The sequence below is a fragment of the Pyricularia pennisetigena genome, chromosome 3 (genome assembly GCF_004337985.1).
Source record: "Pyricularia pennisetigena strain Br36 chromosome 3, whole genome shotgun sequence".
In the NCBI taxonomy this organism is placed as follows: Eukaryota; Fungi; Ascomycota; class Sordariomycetes; order Magnaporthales; family Pyriculariaceae; genus Pyricularia; species Pyricularia pennisetigena.
The window spans coordinates 764,496-784,225 of record NC_043742.1 but is presented as its reverse complement, the minus strand read 5'-3'; the positions used below and the strand labels follow the sequence as shown (position 1 = coordinate 784,225).

General features: G+C 47.6%; 5 protein-coding genes across 5 annotated transcripts; 3 read left to right on the top strand and 2 right to left on the bottom strand.

The window, feature by feature from the left end:
* Positions 1–5,440: 5,440 nt before the first annotated feature.
* On the top strand, positions 5,441–8,172 carry PpBr36_02247 (uncharacterized protein; the record flags this gene model as incomplete). The annotated part of the gene is made up of 2 exons (XM_029889429.1): positions 5,441–5,598; positions 7,785–8,172. 2 exons carry the CDS (start codon positions 5,441–5,443, stop codon positions 8,170–8,172), a joined length of 546 nt encoding a protein of 181 aa, XP_029752887.1.
* Positions 7,714–11,069, bottom strand: PpBr36_02246 (uncharacterized protein; the record flags this gene model as incomplete). The annotated part of the gene is made up of 4 exons (XM_029889428.1): positions 7,714–9,029; positions 9,138–10,253; positions 10,396–10,844; positions 10,954–11,069. 4 exons carry the CDS (start codon positions 11,067–11,069, stop codon positions 7,714–7,716), a joined length of 2,997 nt encoding a protein of 998 aa, XP_029752886.1.
* Positions 11,070–12,575: 1,506 nt separating this feature from the next.
* Positions 12,576–12,692, top strand: PpBr36_02245 (uncharacterized protein; the record flags this gene model as incomplete). Its single annotated transcript, XM_029889427.1, has 1 exon — positions 12,576–12,692. The coding sequence occupies one exon, from the start codon at positions 12,576–12,578 to the stop codon at positions 12,690–12,692; it is 117 nt and encodes a 38-aa protein (XP_029752889.1).
* Positions 12,693–16,201: 3,509 nt separating this feature from the next.
* Positions 16,202–17,712, top strand: PpBr36_02244 (uncharacterized protein; the record flags this gene model as incomplete). The annotated part of the gene is made up of 2 exons (XM_029889426.1): positions 16,202–16,330; positions 16,426–17,712. Coding segments are annotated over 2 exons (1,416 nt in total), but the record flags the coding sequence as incomplete, so codon positions are not given.
* A 124-nt stretch (positions 17,713–17,836) lies between these two features.
* Positions 17,837–19,197, bottom strand: PpBr36_02243 (uncharacterized protein; the record flags this gene model as incomplete). The annotated part of the gene is made up of 4 exons (XM_029889425.1): positions 17,837–18,382; positions 18,465–18,500; positions 18,641–18,974; positions 19,073–19,197. 4 exons carry the CDS (start codon positions 19,195–19,197, stop codon positions 17,837–17,839), a joined length of 1,041 nt encoding a protein of 346 aa, XP_029752891.1.
* Between the last annotated feature and the right edge of the window lie 533 nt (positions 19,198–19,730).

Below are 19,730 nucleotides of genomic sequence, written 5' to 3'. Positions count from 1 at the left end.
CCGCCTGGCCTCATTGGTACCGACCCAATTTGTCTGGTCGTAACAAAACCTTTAAAACGACCCGAAATATTCGATTTTAATTATAGGAAATTTCCCGGTCCGAAAACAATAACGCCATTTTACGGTAGTCTTAGGGCTCATCCCTAAAGCCCAAAGCTCCACAATTGATCCACTTCGCTCCACTTCGTGGCTCAATTGCGGTTTTGCAATGTACCTGTGGGTCCATCCAAAGAACGTTCTGGTTCAGGTCTGAGGACAACTTGTCGATTTTCGCCGTTTATGGCGGTATTTTTGGCCTTTTTTTAACCGAAACTCTTTTAATATTCCACAATTATATATAATATTGAAAAAATAAAATATCGTTGAAAATAGCGTTTAATACCGCTATTAGCAGCAATTCGATTTATTCTTTTATTTGTTAAAATGGCCGAATTCGATACCACCTGCCCTTAATCCGTTTATGGCGGTACTGTTTTTTCGATTTTTTTTGATATTATTTTCAATTTTGGACCAAACTTAATAATTCTTGCACGTGGAGGGTCGTATATATTTATATATTGTTATACTAAAATTTGGTGCATATACCAGATTTTATAAGCAGTTAAATAAGCGGATAAGCAAAGTATATACTTTTTTATATATAATATACAATCGAAACTCGTTTATATTTTTACCAATTTCAACGGTAATAAAACCAAAACTTCAAAGATTCGATTACGTATATAAACAAACGTCCAAATCCCGTCTCATTTATAATATCGGCTTTAAAAACTGTTTTATAAAAAGAAATGCTAAATGTGTATTTTATAAATTTTTTTGCTTTATTTAATTAATTTAATATTATTTTTGTTTTGCAGCCAGATTTCGTGGTTTCTGCACGTGGGGGGTGGTATATATATATTTCATATAATATCACATTTTTGTACATATATCTAATCATATAAGCCGTTAAATATGCGGATAGGTAAAATATATCCAATTTTATATATATTTTGCAATCGAAATGCGTTTACATTTTTACCAATTTTAACATTAATGGAACCAAAGTTTGAAAAAGTGGATAATGTATATAAACAAACGTCAACGTAAAACCCGATTTACAATACCGGCCCTTTTTGTCTTTTTATATAAAGAAATGCTAAATATGTATTATTTTTATATTTATTGTTTTATTTAATTAAATAAAATTTATAAAAAGAAAGTACAATAAAGCTTTTTAATAAATTGATAAAGGAATGCCTAAATTAAACTTTCTTTTAATTTTACCAATATTCGCGTAAATTATTCAGGTTTTTAACAAAATGTTAATTAATATAAACATATTAATAAAACTTTTATTTCAATCGATAATTGCATGCATTTTGCAGTATTAGGTCTGCTAGGCTATCAATACTCTAACTAAAATTAAAATTAATATTATATACTATTATTCAAAAAAAAATATATAATAAAAAAATCCAAATTTTACTCAATATTTTAATATTTTTTCGTATACAATGGTTATAAAAACGCGGCCGGCACTAAAGTACTTAACAAACTCCAATAAATCTAACGCAAATTACTATATATTTTTATAATTTTTATTTATTTTTTTATACGAATATTCAATTGCATATTATAGGTACACTATTTTCTTTTGCCATTATAATACGAATATTTTATATATACCCGCTATAAACGGCAAAATACCACAAATTATTTTTATATTAATAGAATAATTATTACCGATATCGCAATATTAGGTATATTATTAATAATACCGTTATAAACGGCGAAATGCGACAAGATGTCCTCAAACTAGAACGAACGCGATCTTTTCGGTCAATGTAATTGGTCGAAAAGCTATGTGGCTAAAAGGTATATGGAGCGCTCGGTCCCCACTGCGAAGCAGGGGGGTTTAGTCTAAGCACTGAGACTATGGTCGAGTGTCGTTAGGAGGGGTGTGACCCCGCCTGGCCTCATTGGTACCGACCCAATTTGTCTGGTCGTAACAAAACCTTTAAAACGACCCGAAATATTCGATTTTAATTATAGGAAATTTCCCGGTCCGAAAACAATAACGCCATTTTACGGTAGTCTTAGGGCTCATCCCTAAAGCCCAAAGCTCCACAATTGATCCACTTCGCTCCACTTCGTGGCTCAATTGCGGTTTTGCAATGTACCTGTGGGTCCATCCAAAGAACGTTCTGGTTCAGGTCTGAGGACAACTTGTCGATTTTCGCCGTTTATGGCGGTATTTTTGGCCTTTTTTTAACCGAAACTCCTTTATTATTCCACAACCATGCATAATATTAAAAAAATAAAATATCGTTAAAAATAGCGTTTAATACCGCTATTAGCAGCGATTCGATTAATTTTTTTATTTATTATAATGGCGGAATTGGATACCACCTGCCCTTAATCCGTTCATGGCGGTACTGTTTTTTCGATTTTTTTTTTCGATTTTCGATTTTTTTTAATATTATTTTTAATTTTTGACCAAATTTTATACATTTTGCACGTGGAGGGTCGTATATATGTATATATCGTTATAAGAAATTTTGGTGCTTATATCGGATTATATAAGCAGTTAAATAAGCGGATAGGCAAAGTATATACTTTTTTATATATAATTTACAATCGAAACTCGCTTATATTTTTACCAGTTTTAACGATAATAAAACCAAAATTTCAGAGATTCGATTACGTATATAGACAAACGTTCAAGTTTAGTCGTACTTATAATATCGGTTTTCAAAACTGTTTAATAAAAACAAATGGCAAATGTGTATTTTATAAATCTTTTTGCTTTATTTAATTAATTTTATATTATTTTTGTTTTGCAGCAGAATTTTGTGGTTTCTGCACGTGGGGGGTGGCATATATATACTTAATATAATCTCACATTTTTGTACGTATACCTAATTATATAAGCCCTTAAATATGCGGATAGGTAAGGTATATCCAATTTTATATATATTTTACCATCGAAATGCTTTTACATTTTTACCGATTCTAACAATAATAAAACCAAAATTTGAGAAAATGGATTATATATATAAACAAACGTTAACGTAAAACCCGACTTGCAACACCGGCCCTTTTTATGTTTTTATATAAAAAAATGTTAAATTTGTGTTTTTTTTGTATATATTGCTTTATTTAATTGAATAAAATTTATAAAAAAAGAACTTATATAGAATCTACTAGCAAATTGATTAAAGAATATATTACGTGAAAATATTTCCATTTTACCAATATTCGCGTGAATTATTTAATTTCTTAACAAATTGTTAATTTATATAAAAATATTAATAAAACTTTTGTTTTAATCGATAATTGCATGCACTTTGCAGTATTAGGTCTACTAAGGTATAAAAACTGTAAACTAAATTAAAATAATTATTGCCTACCATTATTTAAAAAAAGAATTAAATATAATAAAAAACTACAGATTTTATTTAATATTTTAATATCTTTCCAAATACAGTAGCTATAAAGACGCGGCCGGCATTAAAATACTCAGCAAACTCCAATAAACTTAACGCAAATTACTATATATTTTTATAATCTTTATATATTTTTTTATACGAATATTTAATTGCATACTATGGGTACACTATTTTTTTTTGCCATTATAATGCGAATATATTGCATTTACCCGCTACAAACGGCAGAATACCATAAATTATCCTTATATTAATAAAATAATTATAATCGATATCGTAATATTAAATATATTATTAATAATACCGTTATAAACGGCGAAATGCGACAAATTATCGTTGGTGGTACCGCCATGAACGGCGAAATGCGACAAAATGTCCTCAGACTAGAACGAGCGCGATCTTTTCGGCCAATGTAATTGGTCGAAAAGCCATGTGGCTGAAAGGTACATGGAGCGATCGGTCCCCACTGCGAAGCAGGGGGGTCTAGTCTGAGCACTGAGACTAATTTTACGGTTTTTATTTGCAAAAGTCCAAAAAAGTTTTATAATTAAAAATATTTTATTAGTTAAAGTTTAACAGAAAGTCAGTGTATTAAAAGCGCAATTGGAGGTAATGCGGCCGGTTGAAAAAAGGAGGGTGGTTCCGGATCCAAACGAGCTTTTGGTTAATAAATAAAATATTATTAGATTGCAGGAAAATGATATAGAAAATTTGGAACCTTTAACTAATAAAAAAGTGGTTAATGAACCGGAACAGCCTGAAAACGATTGTATTGTTGTGCGTTAATATTTTTATTTTCAAATCGATTTCCGAAACGCGGCATTTTGTTGTTAGATTTTTGGGGGTGCGGTTGTTAGGGGGGGTGCGGTTTGGGCGTACCCAACGTTAGAGATGCGTCAGTTGAGCGTAGGGTAACAAATGTATGTTTGAAATGCCGGGCTTGAACTAACAAGTGTCAATTTATTTAGGTATTATTCTTTCAAACTATAATATTTACAAAGTAGAAAATGCTCACTGCCTGCGACCTGCGGATGAAGGCCAACGACTTTTAAATCTGGGTGTTTATTCACTAGATACTCTGACAGTGTTTAACATGGCGGTTGAATGTCTAGAGATCAATAGTTTCGTCGAAAACCGTGAGTTTTGCGCGGCACAGCGGAGCGGCGCTTAAAGCCAGAACCGGAACACGGTGTCGATGCGACCGTAAATTGGCTGATTGTGGCAGAAGTGGATGGACCTTGTGGATATTTAGCCACAACACATTGCTAAACAATTGGCAAAGCTGGCATGTCTTCAGTTGGATTTATTTTTAGGTGCAAAAGACGGGCTTGGTTGATAGCAGCAAGCCATGGCGCGCGCATTCTCGCTTCACAGCGTCTGTGGCACACACAAACAAAGGGATGCACAAACGCCCACGTAGTCCCCCTCCCAGAGATCGCGCTCCAGAACTTTTCCTTGGAACGAAATCACGCCGTTTCATGTTTCTTCTTCCCTTCCAGGCTGGAACTAGCGGCACGATTCGCCGCCGACCACATGGTTGAATGCAGCTGAGATTGAAGGCACGGACCACTTTATCTACTGTACATACCCCAGCACGACGATATCATGCTGGGGTGGCGACGTTCAAAAGACAAAAGGACGCGCGGTGGAATGCAAAGCTGATGGTCGACCAACTCATCCCTTGCTTGGAACCTTTCTTTGCAGGAAATGGCAGTTGAATAAGAAAAAAAAAAAAAAATGCTGCCCGCAGGCCGTCTCCGCCAAAATGCCACTCTTGGTATTATAAACGGAAAATGTGCCAACGTTACCTCGACCAGGCTGATGGGACTCCTTGGCGCCGAGGAGGGCAAAAGAAATAAATCGCCATCAAATTTACCATGTACCAGAGGGAATTAAGGGGAGATAAAGGGCGGCGGGACGTCGGCCCCTGCGTCACCACATCTCGTTCGGAGTTTTTTTTTTTTTTTTTTTTNAAAAAAAAAAAAAAAAAAAAAGAAAACAACAACAACCACATGGCTCACTCACAAACCCTCACCGAGCAACACCACCGCTGGCCCGCCTTGACGCCTCTCGACGGCATCAAGGCGGCGGCGGCCACCGCTCCTCAACCGCTGGTGGCCACGCCGGTGATCATCCCCACCACGGTTGCCGGAGACAACGACGTGGCGCTGTTGGTGGCCAGGCTGCGCCAGAGGGGGCTGCAGGTGTACGTGACTGACGGCGTGTCGCTGCCGGCCGAGGCCGCGATGCACGACCGCGCGGCGCCCATACCGGCAGTGGTGGTGTCCCCAGTCAGCGAGCACGGGGTCTCGCAGACGCTGCGCCTGATCAAGGAGGCCGGCTTGTACGGGCGCCTGGCCGTGTCGGTCAAGAGCGGCGGGCACGGCTACTTCAACGGCGCATCCTGCGACGGCGGCCTCATGATCAACCTCGCCGGGATGACCAGGCGCCGCGTGGTCGACGACGTCCTGCACATCGAGCCCGGCTGCGTGCTGGGCCAGACGATCCACACGCTGGCGACGGCTCGCAAGGCGGTGCCGCACGGAGATTGCTTCGGCGTCGGCGCGGGCGGGCACTTCCTCACGGCCGGCTGGGACCTCATCCTGGGACGCAAGCACGGACTGGGCTGCCAGTCGGTGGTCGGCGGCAGGATCGCGCTCTGGGACGGCACCGTCGTCGACGTGAGCGAGGAGTCGCACCCGGAGCTGCTGCACGCCATGCGGGGCGGGGCGGCGGCGGGCGCCGGCGTGGCGGTCGAGATCCGACTGCGGGTCATGGACGAGCCGCCGCGGGCGACGTGGCGCTTCACGCGCATCACGCGCGCGCAGCTGAAGATGTGCGCTGCGCAGGGGGCGTTCCGCAGGGCGTACGGCCTGCCGCGAGACGTATCCGTGTCGTTCCGCCTCCACTTTGAGCCGGACCAGGTCGACCCGGTGGCGTCCCTGAACGTCGTCAGCCTGCTCTCGGCGGGGGAGACGGTGGCGCTGGTCCGGGAGCACATGGGCGCCGAGGTGGCGTCGCTGATCGGCGGCGGAGGCGACGACGACGACGACAACGACGTGGCGGCCTGGAGCGAGAAGACGCTGCTGGACCTGCGCATGCTGCCGGCGTCGGACTTTCTGGCGGCCAACCCGGGCCTGCTGGGCGAGGTGACGGCGACGGCCCTGCACGCGGACCCGCTTCTCTACTGGAAGCCGACGTCGTCGGCGCGCGAGATGGCGAGCTCGTACCTGACCAGCGTGTCCAACTGGGTGGTGCCCGAGTGCGAGGACGCCCTGCTGCGCATGTACGACCTGTTCTGCACCGCTCGCCGCTCGCCCGCCCGCTCGCGCATGTACGCCCTCGTCATCCAGGGCGGCGGCGCCATGACCGACATGCAGGACAGCTGCAGCATGCCGCTCGGCCGCGCCCTGGCCCGCTTCGAGCTGCATTGGGACGACCCGGAGAAGCGCGAGCGCTGGTCGCGTCGCTTCACGGACAAGGTTTTGGGCATCATGGGCTCCGTGGCCGACAGGACCGTCCCAAGGCCCTACCGGGGCGACATTTGGCTTGCGTCGCAGGCCGGCGACGCCGAGCTGGACCGCATATTCCAGCAGTACGACAGGCGGTTTGCCTGAGAAGATTGTGTATAGATGGGCACGGCGCCGCGGAGGAGTTTTGGGGGAGTTATGTGTTTGGCTGGTGGTGATTCTTATGGTGGTCAGGATTGTTTTTTTTTTTTTTTTTTTTTTTTTTTTGTTTTTTTTTTAATGTAAATATTTACTGTTTAAATGTATCTAGGTTGGAACTGCGTCTGCAAGGCGCACGCAGACGAGTCATATTTTGCTTCTGGCCATGTAGGAGTTGCACCCTTATAAAGAATTTATCTGCCTCGTGCTAAAATATCGTGGCACCTATTTCACTCAATTAAGAAAACACGATTCATTGCTCTGCTGGTAGACTTGGCAGATATCCGGCGGTAAAGGCTGTAATGCAATGGCGCGTTGGGATCGAGTTGTGTTTACTTGATGCAAAGCAGCAAAGATGTAGGATAGATAGGAAGTGGTTTAATTGGCTAATAACCAAGTCTAATATCAAAACTAAGCAACACTATGTAGGCCAGCAGGCTCGATCCATTAGTCTATTAGACCTAGGCCCAGTGACAGGTGTTGTGCTTTTTCGTTTGTGCAAGCAACAGTACAGAATAGCCGATTGGAAACTGGAAAGCTCCCCAATAAAACGCCCATCCCAAAGCCGTTTTTACCAAATGCGAACCAGCATCGCCTAATATCCCCTCCAAGTCTTTTCACAAACTAACCCTGCGCAGCGTCGTCACCTGCACCGGGCCAACCAACCCATGCCTCTGCCAGTCCACAGCGGTATAAAATTGGGGCACATTCGGCCCCAGACCAAAGTTCTTGACGCCGTCGATCCTTGCCTTGACCGCGTTGAACAGCGTCGACGCAACCTCGACCCGGACCGAGTTCTGCCCAGACACGACGTACGGCGAGATGTCGACCTGCGCGGCAGACACGTCCACCGCCGGCAGCTGTTTGTCGTTGACCCAGGCCCTCAGGGTGTTGAGCACCGGGCCAAAGTCCATCATGGTCATGACGTCCTCGCCCGCCAGCTGGCCGACAGCCGGCCGTGTGAAAGTGGCCGTGTAGATGCCGACGCCCGAGACGTTCTGCGCCGCTGGCACCTGCGACCATGGGACCAGGGCGCTCTGCGTGCCGAGGTCGAGTGTTTCCCTGGCAGGCGCTGATTTCGTAGCGTCTGCGCCTGGTACCCACGACTCGAGGGTCAGATTCCAGGGTCCGACCTCGATGGAGGCTAGGGTTTCTCCGGTCCTGTCAGCGAGTGCGGGGATCTGGTGCGTGCGGCCGTCGGAAAGCGTAACGGATGCAGCGCCGGCGTCGGACACGGCGACCGATATCTCCCCGTCAGGGCTGTAAAAGGCCTCAGCGACGTTCTGCGAGTGCGCTGAGATGTGGTCTCGAGGCTCCACCGAGGGCGTGAAAGCGAGGATGGTGGCCTGGTCTTGCCGCAGCGACACACTCAGGGTTATCCTACCCTCGGACCGTCCGTATATTGCGACGGGCTCCTGGCTACCCGTCCAGGCATCGAGCTTGCTGGGTACCAGGTCGTCGTTTGCCTCGATGCCGACGTTGAAAGTTGCTGCGGGTCCGTCGTTGTATAGAAATACGTAGTTGGAGGCGCCATCTGCTCTCCAAATTGTGTGCAAGGTCTGGGCGGAGCGGGCGGGAGATGTCTGTACCCTAGGCTTGACTGAAAGTTCATGCAGTGCTTGGACCAAAGAGTCGGGCGAGTCAATGAATTTGAGGTTGGCGTGTCCTGCCGACTGGAGGCCTGCAATGGTCTTTGATACCATGTCCTGCCCGACGGAGCCGATTGTGGTGTTTGGCAGGGTCCCAACAACTACAATGGGTAGGCCTGCCTTGGCGAACTCTGCCAGTTTTGTTGAAGCCTCGGGGGAAATGAACGTTTGCTGGTTGAGAACAAGAGCCCGATATCCTGAACCGGTTGGATCGAGCAGCCTTCCCTGGACGGTCGCGTTTTCACTGGCAAAGTTTGCTGGCGAGAGATATTCATAGGAAAAGCCTACGGGGATTTGTTTTGATTTTTATTTTCTTTTAGTAAAAAAAAAAAAAAAAAAAAAAAAAAAAAAAAACGCTGGGGGTTGAACCTGCGGTACTATAACTAACATACCATCTGCACGCAGATCTGTGCCATTGTGGCTGACAGTGGTCGAGTACGGATGATCCTTGTACAGGTACACGGCCAGGTCTTTCTTGGCGACACCCAGCTGGAGGATGTGTTGGTTCCTGGCTGTGTAGCCCATCATCTCGGACATGTACTTCCAGGCTGGCTGTCTGGGGCCCCACATCTCGGAGTAAACATATTGGAACGGCGTGTATCCCGGCCAGGTCGTCTCGGGCTGCTCGCCACCGTACGGCATGCCGTGAATCACCATGAGGTTGACCCCGCCTGCAAACGCCTGGTTGAAGAGCCGGAGGAGAGACGGCAGCGACTGGCTGTATGCGCCCGACTGGACTGCACCAACCTCTGTCGAGATTACGTTTCGCCTCGCCAGGTGCGCCGGCCCAGTGAACTGAAGCATCTGGTCAACGTCGGTAAAGGCGAGGGATTCGAGCTCGGGCCCCGCGACGGATGGAACGGCGGCGAGCATGTCGACGGGGATGTTGTAAGCCACCTGGCAGGAATGCGAAAGCCCGAGAGACTTGGCCCAATCCCCTAGTGCCTGCAGATACTCCACGTAGCCTTGGTTGAGGATCAGGCGGTAGTCCTGGAGGTATTTGGCCTGCGCGGCATCCGCAGATCCTTCCAGGTAATACGTCGTATTGTAGGGTGCCACGTGGCCCATGAATGACGTCGACTTGTCAAACATCAGCGGCAGATACTTGACGGGGTCGTAGCCTCGCGTCTCCTTGAACTTTTGAATAAAACCTGGGGACCAGTAGAGGGATGCCTGGATCTCCATGCTGTCCTCCCATGAATGCTGCCCCACGGCATCGAGCAGCTCGCTGATCTCACTACTCAGGATGTTCTGCTCCCAGAATTCCGACACGAGCTTTGCTCCCGCTGCGCTAAAGTGGTCCGTCACCCAGGAGCCGTTGGCGATGACGTCGTAGGGGACGCCGGCCGCCGATCTCTGGTTGGTGTAGCGCTCGTAGATTGCAAACAAGACGTAATCATCGTGGTCCGTGGGAGCTTGCCAAGTGAGTCTTCCACCGGTGACGTTGCCCGAGAGGTCAACCAGGGACTCTTCCACCAAGGCCACAGCGCTGCTGCCTGACTGGTTCGCTATTGCGTGAAGGGATTCGAGTCAGATCCATCTCAGTAGGACTAGGCTGTGACGGGTGGGGTGTCCAAAAAAAAAAAAAAAAAAAAAAAAAAAAAAAAAAAAAAAAAAAGGACAACAAATGTCTGCTCCTCGGCAACCTACCGTACTTTATTGCGCCGGCCGAGACGCCAACAAGCCGGTTTCCGCCAAATCTCTCCTGCGGCTGCACAAATCCCGCCTCCTCGTTCCATTCAATATTCGGTGCCGGCAGCTCGCCTTGGAACTGCTCCCCGCCCTTGATGGTCATCTTGCCGTAGACCAACTGCATGGCCAGCCCCGGGGTGAGCGGCTCGGCGGGGACACCCTGGCCCTGGCTGGCCCCGAGGGCAAAGTCCATGATGAGGCCATCGGCCTTGACCGCCTCGAGCGCTTGCCGAAAGACTTGGGCAAAGGCAGGCTTGCCAAAGGCGTAGACGTCGGACTGGTTCAGATGAGGGCCGCCAAACCCGTAGTTGTAGAACGGGACGAATTCCAACCCACCGGCACCGACTTGTTTGAGTTGGCGCACATCATCAGCCAAGACGGCGTGGTCAACGCTGGCGTCGGGAAGCCTATTTGGTTTTTTTTTTTTTTTTTGTTAAGAATTTTAGTCTTGCCATGTTCATCCAGCATATCCACGGACCACAAGTGCTGGAACAAGCAGGGATCAGGCTGCATTACCAGTATCTAAACTTGGGACGATGCTCAACGGGCGGGTCATCAAACTCGGTGACATGCTGAACCGCGCTGGCAGGAGCTGTCAGAGCCGCTAGCAAGCACCAACCTTTAAGATTCATTATTTTTCTCGAGCAAAGCGGTGAGTGAATACACGACGCTACAGCTATCGTTGAGTCATAGTTGTAAATTAAAGATTTGGTTGGTCTAGAAATGGTTACCAATGTCAGTTTCTTTTATATCTTTTGCTGGGGCCAAATGTCCACAGAGAGAATGCTACCAAGCCTTAGCTCTTTCAACCCATTCATTTCAAGAATCCGTAATAATCAAAATCTCTGTGGTGACAATTGTGGGTATATCGTGGATCCACCTTCGTTTACCTCGTTTAGCGCTTGACGAGACTCGTTCGTCGGAAATACCACGGCTACTTTAGTCTTTTGCAACCTACTTTCAGCAAATAATAAAGTAGTAGTCCACCAGAAGGGTGGATCCTGTCGTCGGCTGCCATCCCAAGGGGATGTTATTGACAAGCACGGCGATCAGTCGATCGAGCAAGTTTTGCTTGAGAGTCATGACGGGTATTCCAAGAGTCAAGACCTTCTAGAAGACAGGAGAAAATGAATAAGAAAAAAGTATCCGGCGTGTATTTCTATTTTACTCGACATGGTAAGTACCGCCCTGATTGAAAACGGAAACCATCTGCCAGTTGGCAATGTCTGGCTAGCGAGCTTTCTTCCCTAACGACTGAAACCGGCGGCGCTGGGGATGACTCGTAGGTTGGCGCTTATTGTGCAGGCATGAATTTTTCTTTGTGATATACCTCGGCGACATTTGAGTGAGCGTTTGACTGCTTGTGCCCGAGCCGCCAGGCCAAAGGCAATTTGCTGACAGGGCTCAACAGTAAACCTCGGGCACTAGACGACTCGAGCACAAGCTAATTTGACGAGCTTGATCACGCACCTCCTGCTGTTCCATCATTTGTTCAAATTCGTGTTGCTTGATCTTCTAAAGTTGGATGCTAGCAGCTGAAACGGCGATCAGTTATATTAATTCATTTTTTGTCTGCACAGCATTCAACTTTGCTCCCATATCGGGGGCGGCAACCATCGCGACTCAATCACTTTCGCTCCTGGAACAATAGTCGCCTAAGAAAAAGCCCCAAACTAAAAAGCTGATCCTTCATGCCTCTTGGGAATTTCTCTGCCACAGAGTCAGCTGAAACGTGATCACTCGGTCGAGGCCATGATGGTATTCTGTCGTATCGTATTATTGCACTCAGCAGGTGACTCCAAAAATTTATAAATCCCACTCGTCTGACACTCTCGACGGTCAAAATATGTTTTTCCATCTCATCCGGCTCATCCTTGATATCCACAGATCGTTTAAATCATTTTCTTCGAGGTATACAGAGCTAAAATTCCATCCCGATCATCCCTCCGGAGATCCACCACAATATGAGCATACTTTAGCAGTGTGGCTAACCTTGGAGACATGTAGCCAACAGACAACAAATCCAAAAGCAAACGCACCCACTCACAACATGAAGTTCACCACAATCTACGCCGTCGCCCTAGCCCTTGTTTCCGGCGCTGCAGCTCAAGATAAGGGCTGCAAGTTCAAAATCCTCAATGAGAATCGAGTTACTGTCGCCGAAGGCTGCTGCCGTCGAGACGAGAAATTCGTTGTTGTCGGCAACAAAGCTGGAGGCTCTTTACGCGTCAAGTGCGGCATTTCCTGCGGTTTAGACGTCACCCCTAGCGGTACTGGAACCTTTGTGCCCCAGAATATCGGAACGTGCTAAGTAGGCCGAGTTAAAAAGAAGGCGGGGGAGCTGTAAAAAACGCGGAAAATTTTCATGTTCGATGGGAGCTCATGTGCTCTGGTTACGTGGAATCGCGGAGGAAAGAAAATATATAAAATGTTATAGTCTCAGTGCTCAGACTAGACCCCTGCGGGGTCCGAGCGCTCCATGTACTATGGTGGCGGGCAAAAAAACCACCCTTTATCTAGTCTCAGAGCTCCACAATTAATCCATTTCGTGGCTCAATTGCGGCTTTGCAATGTACCTTTGGGTCCATCCATAAACGTTTTAGTTCAGGTCTGAGGACAATTTGTCGATTTTCGTTGTTTATGGCGGTATTTTCGTCAATTCGGCAACCTATATTCCGTTATAAAAAAAAAAAAAATTCTAAAAATATGCGGTTTAAACTTTGGATATAAAATTTAATACCGTTATTAACAACGATTGAATTTTTAATTTTATACGTGCAATTAGGCGAATTAGATATCCCCCGGCCTTAATCCGTTTATGGCGGTATTGTTTTTTTGATTTTTTTTTTTCAATTTTCGATATTTTTTAATATTATTTTTGTTTTTTAATCAAACTTCAAAACTTTGCCACATGGGCGTGGTATACGTATATGTCGTAGTAAATAAGATTTTGGTAGATATATTGTACTATATAAGCCGTTAAATAATTAAATAGGTAATACATATATATATATATATATATGTTAAATTTACAATCGAAACACCTTTATACCTCTACCAATTTAACGATATTGGAACTAAAGTTTTAGGGATTAGATCTGTCGGAATATTATTTATGCGCAATTCTGGCTAAGATAATTATGGGGCTAAAGGTCTATATATATAGACATTCGGACCTGTAACGGACCTATTCCTGTACTTAGAAAGACAATCAATTTTATACCTTTATACGTATCCTGTTGATTCACCTTTCCTTGTTTTGGACATGGCCTTTACATTAAATCCAATCAACACTTGCATCATATACCGTTAATTATAAGAAAAATATTAATATAAAATTAAAAAGAATATGTTCAATATTCAAATATTCTTAAAACTTAATAGGCTTATAATACGGTTTTTGTATTAAAAAAATAACAAAGTTCCAAATAATGCAACGCAGGTTACCTTATATTTTTACGATTTGTATTTATTTTTTTGCGTATGCAATGCTTGTACAGTGAGTGCGAATACAGTGCAAATACCCGCCATAAACGGCGAAATGCGACAAGTTATCCTCAGACTAGAGTGAGCGCGATTTTTTCGGCCAATAAAAAGCCATGTGGCTAAAAGTTACATGGAGCGTTCGGTCTAGTCTAAGCACTGAGACTACTGTAGATAACTATCATCAACCCATATTTTTTATCCACCGCAAAATGATTTAGCGGGGCCAAAGGGGCAGCAAAACAGCTCCTGGGTTTAAACGGTCCAGTGTGGCTGAGCCCATTGGGGCCAGCCAGTAACGTTGGGCTCCACATCTCCGACCCCCCTAAAGTCCGGCCCCCTTGAAAAATGTAACGACGAAATACCCCTTTTATAAACCGATTTAAATGTAAACCTATCAACGCACAATAATACAATCATTGTCAGGCTCTCCCGGTTCGCTAACCTCTTCTCCATCGTTCAAATCCTCTAAACAGTCCCTATTATTTTCCTGTGCTTCATAAACGTTTTTTTTGCTGACCAAAAGCTCGTTGGGATCCGGAATTACCCTTTTCCTTTTGACCGGCCGTACCGCCTCCAATTTTGCTTTTAACAAACTGATTTTTTGCTGAGCTTCAGCCAATAAGATATCCTTGGTTTCGAAGCTTTTTTGGACTTTTGCAAACAAAAGCCGTGAAGTGGCGTTACTTTTTTCGGACCGGGAAATTTCCTGTAGTTGAAGTCGAATATCTCGGGTCGTTTTAGGGGTTTTCCAAATAAGTAAAGATTGGTCGTTAATTTTTTGGTTTGGGCTTTCCGGTGTTTTATCCCTTTGGAAGCCGTTATTTCTACCTTTTTCGACGTTGGCGTTGCTATTTTCTAATAAAAACGGGTTTAAAAGTGGTTTTGCCAAGTTCACCGGCCATAACCCCGTCGTACGCCAACCAGATTGAATGGTTTTTGCTATAAATGCTTTTGATCTGGCTTTTCGATAGCAAAGTAGAAAGTTTCGTTTCCCAACAACCGTTGAACAGCAAAACTGGTTTACAAATCCCAGGTGACGTCGATAAGCTTCCTTTAACGGCCCAAAAACCGATAAATCCAACGGTTGAAGAACGTGCGACGAATGAGGAGGTAAATATAAAAGCTGAATATTATTTTGGAGGCAAACAAGCATAAACTCGTCGCTGACGTGTGATCCGTGGCCGTCGAGAACTAATAAACGCTTTTCAGGAGTTAAAGGTTGGGTATTTGGAATAAACACCTTTTTTAACCATTCGATACCTGTTTCATTATTTGTCCACCCGTTTTCTGTTGCATGAAATTGCCAGGTATCGAAAGGACTTAAATCAGCTGGAAACCATTGTTGCTGTACGTTTTTCCCCTTAAATATAACGAGGGGAGGTATAACAGCCCCCGTAGCTGATACACATTCGATTATGCTCGTCCAACCCCGCGTTCCAGGCTCTTTTCGCTGTAATGGCCGGATTTTATTACGCCCTAACACCAGGCCATTAGATCCTTTGCCTTCCATTATACCTGTTTCGTCCATATTCCAACGGTTGGCCGGTTTTATAGTATCGATAACGGGATTTTTCAAATAGGACCACCAAGATTTAATTACCTCGGTTGTAGCCCCATTAACCCGGGCATTTTCTATTCGCCGGGGCCTTTGGGTTTTCAAAATTGGATATCGGGCTATAAAACGGCTAACCCAATGTTTCCCAAGGCTTTTTCTTTCTCCGGCGGCCTGAAGAATTCGTTCCGCAAAATAGCGTAGTTCTTGATGCGTTGGCGGAAGGCCTAACGCGGCCTGCGCAAGTACCCAATCTGCCAAATAGGTCTCCTGCTCCTGTGAAAGCCTTTGACAAAATCTTTTCGCTTGTTGAATTGACTGGGCCCCCTTTAAACGATCGTGAAGGGTACTCCGAGGAATACCCCATTTTTGCGAGGTTTTGTGAACTGATTTGCCATTTCTTATGTCAGAAATGGCAGCAAGAAGCTGATTTTCAGTGTACTGTTTCATTGGAAAGTTTGGAGCAAGAATCTTCAAAATGCAAGTTCTAAAGTGAAAAATTCGTCTAGATATTTATAAAATAAAACAAAGGGTTGACGTGGCTGAGTAGATATTTTTAGGGGCCGGACTTTAGGGGGGTCGGAGATGTGGAGCCCAACGTTAGTTTACATGACTGTGTGATTCGACAAACTTTGATCGCCTCGCTTGTTGCGCTCGCTCCCGTTTTCGTTCCTCGTTCTTGTCGAGAAAACCCCCCCAACAACCACACCTCGTTCCCGCACTAGACCCGTACCAATTCCCCGGTTCCGTGTCATGTCGGAAGGGTCGCCAGCTGCACCGCTACCAGCCAAGAAAAAGAGAGCGCATCGAAAGTCACGGACGGGTTGCCTTGGCTGCCGCAGCCGCCGCGTAAAAGTAAGTACATACATAGATGCAGACCCCAGGCCTAAAACCCTACCTGCCCGTATCGATCCAATCAGTCTGCTGATAGAGCCGTCTCCACTTTCCAGTGCGACGAGGGACGGCCGCGATGTCGCGCTTGTCTCCGTCGCGATGAGTCGTGCCGCTATCCAGATGAGACCATCTCCGCCAGACTGGCCGCTAGCGATGATGGCGAGACGCCCCGGACGCGCGCCGCTTCCAGTGCGGCGGGTCTGCATTTGAGCCCGACGGGTGAGCCGTTGACAACTCTCGCTCTGCTTCCCGATAGGACCCGACTCGGTAGCGATCCTGGCAGCACCGCAGCGATCGGCCAGCTCGCCAACTCTCGGCACGGTGGTCCCTCGACTCCACGGTCTGGACTTTTCAGCATCGCAGACTTGGCTCTGCTGCACCACTGGACCGTCTCGACCAGCAGCTCCATCTTCAATTCCCCCGACGTCGACGCCCTGTGGCAGGTCACGTTCCCCCAGGTGGGCTTCGAGTACCCGTTTGTAGCCCACGCCATGCTGGCCCTGGCGGCGCTGCACAAGTCCTACCTGGATGGCTTTCAGACCAGATGCCCCCTGCTGGAGGACGCCACGCTCCATCACGAAAAGTCCCTGGCGGGGTTCCACCATGTGGTCCAGCACCTGACGGTCGAGAACAGCGAGGGGCTGCTGGCGTGGTCCGTCCTCAACATCCTCTACACCTTTGCCCTCTCCAGGCAGCTGGCAGGCCGGACCGAGGGGTCCCGCCGGCAGCAGCAGCAGCAGCAGCAGCAGCAGCAGCGGCAACAGCAGCACTCGCGCAAGGACCGACTGCTGGGCGTCGAGTGGATCCCCATGGTGCGCGGGGTCGACGCCGTGCTGAGCTCGTACTACCACTCCCTGCTCGACGGGAGGCTGGGCGGGCTGCTGACCTTGGGAAACTGGAACGAGCTGCGGCCCCGGGACGACGACGCGGATCCGATGGACGGCGAGCTGCGGCGCATAGGGGACGTGTGGAGGCGCGACAGCAACCCGGACGCGGAGGTCTACGACGAGGCGCTCCACATCCTGAGGAAGTGCCGGGCGTACACCCGGCAGTTCGCCACGATGGACGCCGACACGCTGAGGCGCTGGGACGTCAACCGCGGGTGGGCGGGCCCCATGGCCTTCGTGCACTTTGCCCCCGAGCGGTACGTCGCCTTGCTGCATCAGAGGCAGCCGCCCGCCCTCGTGCTCTTTGCCTACTTTGGCGCCTTTTTCCACATGCTGGATGGGTACTGGTTTCTGGAGTCCTGGGGCAGGGAGATAGTCGAGGTCGTGGACGACATACTTGGCAGCTACTGGAGGCCGTGGATTCAGGCTGCGGCTGATATCGTAGGGCTCGAGTGAGACTTGTCGTCACCTGGACAAAAAGGTCCAGCTGCTACAAGACTTGATTAATTGATACTATGTGTGCTAACTATTTCATCTCATTTATTGGAGCAAAAGAGTAAGAAAAAAAAAAAAGAATTCTTCAGTTCACCAACCCCTCGCCCGAAGGAGGCGCAATCTCAGTGCCGACAGCCAAGGGTTCACCCAGGTCCGGCGTGTCATTCCTCCACGAGATGGGCTGGATAAAAGTCTTGCGCGTGGTGCCGCACCCGTCCTTCTCGTTCAGGTTGGCGTGGAAGACCTGCCAATCCTGCGTCCCGTCGGGGCTCTTGAAGAAGGCGTTGTGGGCGGGGCCGTAGAGGCCGTTGCCCGTGGTGAAGATGGGGTCGGGCAGCTTGCTCCACGACCTGGGGTTCGTCGGGTCGTCGCCGCCGGTCGAGGGGTCGTAGCGGAGCGCACCGAGCTTGTAGGCGGGGGTGTTGCACGAGTCGGCCGAGTAGACGACGTAGTTGGTGCCCGAGGGCGACACGAGGCCGTACGGGCCTTCCAGCACCGCAGAGGCCGACTTTTCCCAGTCGAACTCGGGGGCTGCGATCATGGTGGCGTTGGAGCACGTCGTGGGCGAGAGGAGCTTGGCGATCCAAAGGGAGGCGCCGGCTGGACTTTGGGGGCCAGAAACGGAGGAATACTAAACAAAAGGAAGGAAGAAATGTTGGCCTGCCTCACTACTCAAAAGGTGGAGCGGGTAGAGATCTGAGATGTAATCTTACAATAAAATAAGTCGTGTTGTTGATGTCAAACAGTGTCTGTCCGCGTCGAAAAGTAAATAATAGATTTAGGCTTTAGCAAAAGACAAAAGAACCAAGCACACGCAAGAAGTCGCCAAGTGACCAAAAAGAAAAAGAAAAAAAAAAAAAAAAAGCCCAAAGCAACGAATCAAACATACCGCATCAAGCATGCCGTCGGTGAAATTAGGAGGCGTAATCGGCCCCAGGAGCTCATAGTCGGCAGAGAGCGGATTCTCGGCGCCGCCGGCCAGAGTGTAGACCCTAAGGGTGGGCAGGACGACGCCCCAGTCCGGGTCGCACACGCTGGCCGAGAAGAAGAGATGCCAGCGGCCGTCGAGCTTGTGCATCTCAGGGGCCCAAAAGTTGCAGGCCCGGTTCGGGTTGGATGTTCGGTCCGACCAGATGACTTTTGCAGTGGCGTTCTTGAGGCCTTCGATGGTAGAGGCGGCCGTGATTTGGACGTCGGTCCATGTTGTAGCGGTCAGGTAGTACCTACAGAGAAAGGTTAGCTCCTCTGGCGGGAATGGCTGGGAAGGGAGTCAAAGACTCAAGGGGAGCAACAAGTAAAAAAAAAGAAAGCTGAACCCTACATTCCATCGTGGTAAACCATCTGGGGATCACTCCCCGTCTTGATGGGGTTGGTAAACGCAGTAACCTGGGTGGGCCAGTAACAATAGCTCACGGCAAGTGGCAGAAGCGAGGACACGAAACGCATCTTGGACAAATTGCCTGATCAACTAGGTAGCCAAGGTATGCAAAACAATCCATCTACCGGTATGTGGAAGACGTCCAGCTCATGACTGAAACGCCAATCCAGGACAAATACCCCTAGTTCTTATATTCTCCCCCTCCGCGTTTGCTTGACAGATATTCGATGCCGCCTCAAAAATGCCCTTGACGAACCATGTCATAGCGCAGCCCGGCACTGGTGACATTTGCCGACATGCCCGCAAGCGCACACATGAGAATGGTGTTAAAAGTGGACCAAAAGCGGTTGATTCCTTGCTGTTCCTGACTTCAGAGTCGCATTACGATGGGGAACAAGTCGACAGAGATTGGAGCGGCTGTATGTACCCCGCAAACATCAGTCCGGGGAACATCAATGCGGTAGGTAAAAATGTCATAGGGTGTGCCAGGATGCTTTTTTTAGGTGGACACTTCCCTAGCCCCCCATAAACGCTCTGACCCCTTGTAGCTGCCTTGTGAGGCAGTGTTGCCGCGGTTTACAAACCTTGCATCACAGATGTT